The sequence below is a fragment of the Xiphias gladius genome, chromosome 7 (genome assembly GCF_016859285.1).
Source record: "Xiphias gladius isolate SHS-SW01 ecotype Sanya breed wild chromosome 7, ASM1685928v1, whole genome shotgun sequence".
Taxonomy (NCBI): domain Eukaryota; kingdom Metazoa; phylum Chordata; class Actinopteri; order Istiophoriformes; family Xiphiidae; genus Xiphias; species Xiphias gladius.
Window position 1 is genome coordinate 10,041,706 of NC_053406.1, and position 9,771 is coordinate 10,051,476.

Consider the following 9,771-nt stretch of genomic DNA (forward strand, 5'->3'; position numbering starts at 1 on the left):
CGGTGCATTCCTCTGTGCAGTTCCTGAGTAATAGATATTTGGTGCACGATTTTCAGCTCATCCAAGTCAACTTTCCCGACACCAAGAAATGTGGGCGGCAATCACGCATTTCCCCCGGCAAAAGCGTTTCCCGTCCTCCAACGACAGCATGCCATGCCGCGACGAAGCCAAAGACCCGATACATTTCTAAACACCTACAGCGTCGCACAGCTTACCTGCCCCTGTGCGGGAGGAGGACGCCAGGACACTGAAATGTGGAGCTCCGCTCAGTATCCTCCAGACCTCGGTCCAACGCTGCACATAGCAACGCAAATTACCCCTGCACGGCTTCGAGCCCCCCCCCACACACAGTACAAGCCTTATATTCATCCTCATCGGCCACCATTGGAAAGCGCGCCATCGTGCGGCCGACCAGAGCGCGCGGCGCAACAGGTGGATGGTGCGGGGGACAGGTTGGGATGCTGCCTCCAGGCGATCTAGGGGAATTTATCATGTACTGGGACGTCTCTTGTGTGCCTAACGAAGTAACATACATATGTTGAGGGTTAAGATGAAGACTAATTTAACCTGTAGTCAGGACAATACTCACAGACGGCTTTAATTCACTCAGCTGTCATCCAGTTAGCATTGCAGGCTGTGTTTCAATCATTTCTCTTTGTGAAACATTTAACTGACAATTTTTTTTTTTATCTCTAACAAAAATAATCGAAACATCATTTCCAGCCTAACTCAGCTGTGGCATCAATTCTGTGTTACCTGATTCATAAAATCAATCAAACTTTTTGTTAGCGGGTCAGGTTTTGCTCTGCTTTTTTGGCAAACTAACACCAGAGTCTGAAATGATGATCTAAATTATGATCTGATCATTCTTTTAAGAGGAGACCTTAAAGGCTGCGTGGTACAACAAACAGGATGGAGAGAGAAAGGTAGATGAGGCCTAATGACTCCGTGCCTGCCTTCCAAACCAGAATTATCCCTAATCCCTGACCCCCCACATAGACATACTGTTTAATATTTGCAGCAATCACTTAGCTATAGGCTCCAGAAAAAAAGATAATAACAAACAAACTAATACAGTTATCAGTTTTTTATCTGGCCAAAAATTCACTGTATTTCTCAAACATATTAAACATACTTATATTATGGTTGTTGCTATTATTATCAGTAGCAGAGGTGATAGTAGTTGCAGTAGCTGCAGCAGTATCAGTAAAAAATAATAATTATTATAATAATACAAAACAAATTGAAGGAAAAAAATATGAAGGCTCTATCAAAAGGGATGTTTCTTCAACATAGTGGCATTTGTGCGGCCCATTTACTTATTTATTTATTTATTTACTTATTGAACGGTCGATGTGATCACTAGGTGGTGGTGTTTCCCCAGGCATCACCCACAGCAAGTGAAGCTGGAAAATGTGTGCAGTTTCCGCCGCGTCAAGGTAATAGAGGTAGTAGCCGGACTTTTGCCTTCAAAATAAAAGCGCAGCATTTGTCACCGTCAAGGGGGCTGTAGTGAGTGGAGCGCGTCAGAAAATGGACGCCTCTATTGAGGTGACGGAATTTTAGACTAAAATAAAAATAGAAAATACATCTGTGCAATATCTACCAAAAATTATTTTCTATTAAGCATTATGGCATATGCAGGCATTTGCTGATGAAAAATGAATTGCCCTGCATTGTCTTTTTCTCCCGCACGGGCCATTGCAATATCTAAATACCACAGAGACAGATTTGAAGGATTTTGTCTACCTCAATGTAAATGTCTGTTTTACAAACGACGAGGCAAAACTGTTCCTGGTGCCACCACAGAGGAATAACATCCTGTGTGTACAGTCGGTGCCATATGCACCCAAGCCTATGTGTGAATGGCACATTGCAGTTGCCGAGTTCGTAATGAAATATTATTAATTACGAACGAATCACGAGACACGATGTTCCTTCTTATCCGTTCGCTAACCAGTCTTTTTTGAAAGTATCGAAACATTTGCGTTTGGCGGGATTTTATTTTTTGAAAAATTCTCACAGGATGTGGTAGAGTCATTCAGGACGCCTTGACACCAGTGGACGACCAGTGATGGACGGTAACGCGGGGAGCTAGTATGTCACCTTCTTCAAAGGCTCATATTGGGAACAGAAAGATGTGAAGATGTGAAGATGTGGGGGAAGTTTACGCAGACCCACCGACGGTTCGGAGACCGCTACGAGTCCATCTTGTCCGGTGAGCGGTTACTGGAGGCACCTTTTATTCATCTTTGTGTGTTAGCATCTCTCCCCCAAGTCTATGCAAATGCGCCTAAACAATGACAGTGTCTAAAGCTAATGCCAATTAGGCTAAAATTGGCCCACTGGTGCTTATTTTATAGAGTAAACAGAGTGTGCAACTTGAGCAAAATGTGCCAATACGGACGTATTTCTCGAAATATATGCGTAAGTACTCATTCGGGATGGTTTCTAACACTTGATACTACCATATCCATGTCAGATTTATTTAGTGTACCTCTTGCTGGCCTCGTCAGATGAAAGAACAAGAAATCACACATCTATTTTATGAGGTAGGTAGGTTTGTCAGACCTACTCTCATCAGGGTTGGGCCTTTTTTTTTTTTTTGTCAGTATAAACACACATCCACTCACAATTTGGACGCAGCGCTAGCAGGAGCAGGAGGTCAGAGCCAGCCCCCCCCCATCCTCCCCATGGCCACGGCGCGCTTCCCGGGGAAAGCTGCGGACGTGGCCGCCGCCAACTGGACCGCTCCAGCGCTGGGCAGGCCGCTGTGTGTCAACGGGACGCCGTGGATCCACTACCTGCTGGAGGAGTGTGTGGATAATGTGTGGGAGTACTGCAGCGTGGTGATAGGACTCATATCCATGTTCTGTTTTCTGCTTTCCACTTTACCGTAAGTGTTGGTTGTGACGTTCACCACCCCAGTAAGATGTTAAATTATGAGGTAAAACTCATTTCCAAGTGTGTGATTTATCTATCTTTCTGTCTGATTGCCTGTCTGTCTACATAGGCAGGTCTACGAGGCCTATCGCAATGGTAAAGTGGAGGAAGCCATGTCTTTTGGCTTTCTCTTCTTCCTCTTCAGTGGCGACGTGACCAGCTTTGCAGGCTGCTACCTCACTAGCCAGCTGCCTATTCAGGTAAACGCACACATTACAACCTAGCCTGGCTCATTTTCGACTGTTTGGAGCTTTACACCGTGTGTGTCCGCACTCTGAACTCTGTTATTAGTGTCCTTCGCTGATGTAAGTCACTCGCAGATGTCCATCATAAAGACATATTTAAGGGAGTGTCATCTTATTATTGAAAATGATTTGGCCAGCTCTGTCCTACAGTACTGCCAGTTACAATCATTTACAGCTCATGAAGGTGTAGCCGTCACAGTTTTTTCTCTATATTGTACATGAAATTGTATACTCACCTGCAACACAAAGGTGATCAGTTAGGTACAGTACATAGGAAAAAAAATCACATATTTGTTTGCCTTCTCTTTTTCTCTCTCCTTGCCCATCCCTCTCTCAGGTAGTCACAGTGGTGTTCTACATCTTCACAGATCTGATCCTCATCTCCCAGTTTCTCTACTATAAGATCAAGAACAGCTCCAGCAGAAGTAAGCCCTAACATGACCTCTAATCTTGAGTAAAGGAGCTGGCGAGCGATGCCTGTGCTGTGTGAGACAAACATATTGTGACCCTCCAGAAGAATGAAAAGCATAACTATGAGGAAGGAAGTACTCAGCAACTATAATTTGAAATGCATGAAACAAAAAGTGCAAACAAGGGCTTGTCAGCTGTAAGACACTGTCAGCTTTGCAAGTTAGGAAGTGATAAAGCAGCAATCAGCTGTATATAAATACGGCCATATAGACTATACACAGGATATTTAAAAATGAAAACCTGAAAACCTGGGATCGCTGCTAATGCATCAGTGATATTCACAAGAACATAAATAAATAAGTGATTATGGGTTTATTTTTATTGCCATTAAACACACTATGTAACCCTTGCCACTGGACAGAGCTATCTTCCTGAGATTAAGCCGTTTCCAATCCTCATGTTAATAAGTAAGGTGTAGTCTTTGAAATAATTCATTTAAAGGATATCAAGATTGCTTGTTTAATCATGTGTTTATGTATTAAGAAATGACTATTGTCTGATATGTTTTTATCAGATTTTTTAAGCTCACATATCAATATTGGTATTGTTGTTAAAAAATCCAGTATTGGTGGGACTACAAATCATAGATGGGATAAACACAACACGAATGGAAACATTATCGCTGCTATGGTATGAGCAGACCAGCCACCTTCTGACTTCAGAGATGACAGAGACACTTCTAGTTGTTATGTACTTACGTGTGGTTACCACCAAAGCCAAAAGTGCCTGACTACTTAATGACACATAGACGTGCTGAGCCTTTCAAAGACAGCACACAGCTCTTCATATATATATGTTAGTTGTGTTATTTGCCGCCTTTGTTGTTGGCTACTTTTCACTGATATAGCAAAAATAAAATCTTACGTGTTCCACTTTGTGTAGAAGAATAGGCACAGACACTATGTATTGGACTTTAAGCTAATGCAAACAGCTGAATTTGCTTTTGTGCGTGTCCTCACTGTCAGTTCTTTATACTGTTTTTGTCCTCTAGAGAGCCCTGTGCTGAAGTGGCTATGCTTCATGTGGTGTGGTGCTGCTACGTTAGTCCTCCTGGCTTTACCCAAGCTCATCATAGACAATAGTGCAACCTTAGACACCCAGGTAGGTAGATTGTTTGTAGTGTATGGTTTGGTATGGTATGGTTTGTATCCATATGTGTATGTTAGATTCATGTGTTTGTAAATCTGATTTTGTTTTCAGGGATTATTGGATACACATTACATCACGTTTGACTGGAGAATGTAATTGTATTGTTTCTTGTGTAGGTGAAGCATTTGAACCCTTTCATCTCTCCCTCCCTCTCTCTGTCTCCTCATCTTTCCCAGAGTCCAACTACCTCTAAATCAGTGGAAATCACTGGCTATATATGTGGATACCTGGCATCTATCTTCTACCTCTGCTCACGTTTCCCCCAGCTCTATAAAAATGTAAGTGACAGTTGGTTTGTTTCTCTCAGTTGAGATGTGGAGTTTGTTTCCATTGTTTGCGTCTGAGCTGTGCCATCCTATGGGGAGATTTTGGACAGCTTTCTCAGGCTCCCATCCCAGGGGATCCATGGAAAATTGCACTTATTATATGTCAGTTAGTCATAAACAGGGGACGTGTGTGTTTGAAGAGGGAGGGGGATTTGTGTGTTTGTGTGTACAGTATGTGTGTCAAAATGAGAACCAGGCATCGGAGACAAGGTGTCTGAAGAAACATCCTGGCTCAGATGCAGCTATTAATCACCAGAGGAGATTGTCTTAGTAGAACACCAGTGCAAGAGAAACTCCTGGCGGCAAACACACACACACACACACACACACACACACACACACACACACATACACACACACACCCTGACTATAGTAAATAATTTAAGTCAGATTGGCCCTGGGGAAAGTCCTGCATGTTTAAACACGTTTGTTTTTGTTTTTTCACAAGGCCCAAAACATTTTCACCATATCATTCCTAGTGGCAAGTTAGTCGTACTATTATTTATAATTTCTTTGGTATTTCTATGGAAAACACTCGCTGGTTTCCAAGTTATGCTTGGGTCCAGCCTGTGTAGTAATCTACAGAGCATTCACATGTGGCCAAGCAACATATCAGCACTTGGCACTTTTGAGGACAGATTTAATTTAATAGCAACAGCAGAGTATAAAATTCAATTATTTAGCCAAGTTTAAAATGTTTCTTTGGTTTCACAATATTTGATAGATGCTCTCTTTCCTGGTCACTTATAATGGTAGGAAGTGATGAACTCATTAGGGCCTGTGAATTTTCAGGTACAGTGACAGAACACACATGCCTCTTGCTGTTTGTGCTTAATGACACCTTTGTCAGTTGTAACTGTTGTAACGGTGTAATCGGTGTAATCTTTTCTCTTCAATGTCCTGTGCCATGCCAAAGATACTACAGTGCTTGTCAGTACTTGTTAGCAGAATGAATTCATTGTTGAATTTTGTCTTTTCAGGGGATTTGTTTATAGCAATGGAGAGATAGAACAACACCAGCCTTATCCCTTAATCTTGTTATGGTTGTCTGTATCTGTTTGTGGTGCAAGTACACCAAAAACATATTCATTGTTGTTACTGAAAGAGAAACCTTTCTTGTGGTTAACATATTGTACCCAATCTTATCCCTTTTCACTGACTGTTGGTTTTCACGTGTGTACGCCAGAAGGCAAGGCTCCAGTATTGGCAGAATGCTACAGTAAAGAGGAAGTGATACCCAACGAGAAGCTGAATAATACCCACGAGTCCAGGTCAGGTCATGTCCTGTTGTTTGTGCTATTGATAAAATACTGTTACCTCTGTCCATTCTAGTTCCAGCGACAGTCTACGGAGGGGACCTCTTACTTGTTGTTTGCCCTCGCCATGATGGGCAATGGGACGTACGGGTTGAGTGTCATTGTGGTCCTGCCTTCACTGAGGGGCTCCAAACATACATTCATCATCAAACATCTGGCCTGGCTCATTGGCAGCTTGGGAGTCCTCATACTTGACTTCTTTGTATCCTTTTAAAGCACAAGTCCAGCCACGAGTTAACTGTACTGAGCCCGTCATGTCTTCCGATAATACCTGCATGCCAAAAGCTTGAATCTGTTACAAGGTTCAATTGTCACTGTGATTCCTTCAACCATGTAGCTGTCTTGAATACATGTTGACTTCCTAAACTTTTACTTGGATCCATATACAGGCATAAATATTGCTTGTGGTGTCCTTGCACGTTGTTCTTGTCCCTGTGTTGAATGTTCTCTGTACTTGGTACAGATGTTAACTTATTATACATATCACAAGATTTTAATTGCATTAATTGCATCGGCACAGTGCAACTTAATGAAGTGGCAGGAGGGCATTTGGGGCAATGAAGTGTTTTCATTTACCATTACAATTTGGTGTGCCTAAGAGTTTTCACTAAAATATTGATTGGCATTTTGAATTATAAGAGCTTGCATGCCACCAATGTGTACTTTACAGAAGACTTAACTTGTGGTCTGTCTGAGACGGTAGTTACGTCATTGTTTGGACAAAGGAATGGCTAGAAAGCTCCATTAATTCACTACTTGACTGAGCAACATTACTGACAAAAAGAGAAATACATTCATTTTCAGGTTAGAGGAAAATATCTGTGACAATAGGTCAGTAGTTGTCTGAGGAAAGGATTTCGGTATGAGCCTTAACTTTGTCAGGTGACTGCACAGTTCATCATGTACAGGAAGAACAACTCTGCTAAAAGCCGTGTGCTACTCAGTGTCCCAGAGGTGGAACCTCTTCTGTGTGAGGAAGAGGAGCTGTCAGTGTTATAGGACAGAGCATGGACACCAACTTGGACTACTTAGTCAAGAAGGGACTGGCTAGTCTGCACTTTGTTTTTGAACCGTTCTTTGGGTTCTCTCTGAAAAAAAACTGAGAAAAACAGTCATTGCTGAAGCTTTTTTTAAAACGAGGAACCAGTGGAGCCAGCAGGTAATTCCAGTGCATCTTTGCAGTCTGTTGCTGTTAAAAGGACACACACCTTGATCATCTCTTCTGTGGTTTACTGTCGATGCACGTAAGATCGGGTCAAGACATTTTTCTTAACACTGGAGATTCAGTGAAATTAAGTACCACTTTAGAAACATTTCACAGTTTCTCCTCAGGCAGGCGTGTTGGCATCATTTGAGTCTCTTTTCTGGTTTTGAGAACAATCGTTTTTGATTAAATATTCCACTGAGATTTCTTGACTTTGTTTTGGATGGAATAACTGTATTTTTATTTGCCACTGGGGAGCATATACACCCAGAGGAGGAAGCTCGTGCCAGATGTCTTTTCACAAATGCAAGCTTTATGGAAGAACAAAGTGCCTGTTATATTTACACATTTTTGACAGGGTAAACGCTGTTGTAGCAGATTGCAGTATTATACTGGGATGGAGTTTTCTTTTCCAACTGGGTGGTTAACTATAGCTAAAATGAATTTGTCATGAGCAAAACATTGGATCACTAGACTCATGGTTTGCATGACTTGAAATAGACAGGGTATACAGTAAATGTCTGCAGGGGCCATGCCTCCACCTGAGAGATGTTCGTGTGACTGCAGGTGTACAGTTGCCTCATTGCTATTTGCGATGCTGCATTTATCTGCTGTCCTTGAGAAACACTTTGTTTGTGCCTTTTTAAACTAAACACAGTCTTAATACACATGCACTGTATAACCATTTCAAAAGTAAATTATTTTTAAATTAAATTAAGTTACATTTCTAAACTATTAAAAGTGATATATTTGATTTTTTTAATTTTTTTTTTTTTAGAGAGAATGTTATGAAAGCTTGTTCTTTTTTTTTTATCCTCTCCATTTTGCAAATATATTCTGCCTCTGTATGTGTGTGTGTGAGTAGCATTAACTGTTAAATTATATTGTGAAGTTTTCTTTTAATGGCGTCCTCATTTACCTGACATTCATTAAAAAGGACATGACAATATCGATAATGTATATTAAGATAGATCTAGGAATAGGAAAATTACCAGGATGTTAACGAGGTCCTTGTTAAAATAACGAGCTTCAAAGTTGGTTTGCACATTTAAGACGTATTTGTATTCTGTCATCAGGTTTAAATCGGAGAAGCTGCTCTTGTCAAATCAAATTTACTTTTAAAAATCTTCTATCCCCTGATAGCTTCATTAAAGAGTAACACAAAACAAATAGATGACAACAAAGGAGAGCAAAAACAAAACAGAACAAATAATTGTCTTATTGATGAGCAGTTCAAGTGGAACAAATATTCATTTAGATCATTAACAAAACTAATGGCTACTCAAATGTTGTGCCAAATTTTGTCACACAGTATGTATGTGGTGGTGTCACTCTTGGTTATCTACATGATTAAAGTACTGTACTTGCAGAGATCTGCAGCTTTCTCTACCTCATTATAGTGCGGACACGATTTATTACTCCCAGTGTGCATGATGAGCTGGCTTGTAATAGGAGCACATTGCTTAACGTAACAGTCTGTCTCAACATGAAGGCAAAATTAACTGAGTTTTGCATTTAAAAATCTAAAAATTGAAATCATAATATACCATTTATTTGGTAACATCTAAACTACTATGTTTCAGAAAAGTTTCAAACAGTTATTAAGTATATGTTGGTCATTATTTTGACAATAACCTGAGCAATATGACTGATTTTTTTTTTTTTTTTTTTTTTTATATATTATATTTTTGATGATATTGGGTGATTTGTTCTGGCTTTTTTTACTAACATTTTTTTCCAGCAGTAAATTTAGGTTTTGCAAATGATTTTTATATTGCATGATTTATACTCTGATCCCCTCTCAATTCCTTCTAAATTAGTCAGATATACTTTTTCCAATCTAGCACAAAAAAGTATGTAGTTATTGCATATATTACGAGTGTATACTGTAGAACATGCAGTACTTATAAGACTGAAGTTTTTATGTTAATGTTGACACTATATTGCCAAAATTTATTTATTTTCTTTAAACATAATGTTTAATGTTTTTCAGATGCATTTAACTGTACATGGAAAGTTATTTTGTAATTATGAGCTTTGTGTCAGGATATGATTACTGACAATGTCTTCTGATAATAACTGTATGTAAAACACAAACATTAACCGTATGTATATTG

At 40.1% G+C, this 9,771-nt stretch overlaps 2 protein-coding genes across 3 annotated transcripts in view; one reads left to right on the forward strand and one right to left on the reverse strand.

The window, feature by feature from the left end:
• Nucleotides 1-326, reverse strand: part of veph1 (ventricular zone expressed PH domain-containing 1) — a 78,839-nt gene extending 78,513 nt beyond the window's left edge. For both annotated transcript variants that reach the window (XM_040131361.1, XM_040131360.1), the window contains exon 1: nt 216-326. The gene's annotated coding sequence lies outside the window, so the exon portion shown is untranslated. The remainder of the gene's footprint in view (nt 1-215) is intronic.
• A 1,755-nt stretch (nt 327-2,081) lies between these two features.
• Nucleotides 2,082-8,354, forward strand: LOC120792079 (lysosomal amino acid transporter 1 homolog). Its single transcript, XM_040131105.1, has 8 exons — nt 2,082-2,218; nt 2,613-2,896; nt 3,014-3,143; nt 3,526-3,613; nt 4,651-4,760; nt 4,985-5,086; nt 6,467-6,652; nt 7,333-8,354. Exons 2-8 carry the CDS (start codon nt 2,694-2,696, stop codon nt 7,447-7,449), a joined length of 936 nt encoding a protein of 311 aa, XP_039987039.1. The 5' UTR covers nt 2,082-2,218; nt 2,613-2,693; the 3' UTR covers nt 7,450-8,354.
• Nucleotides 8,355-9,771: the final 1,417 nt, after the last annotated feature.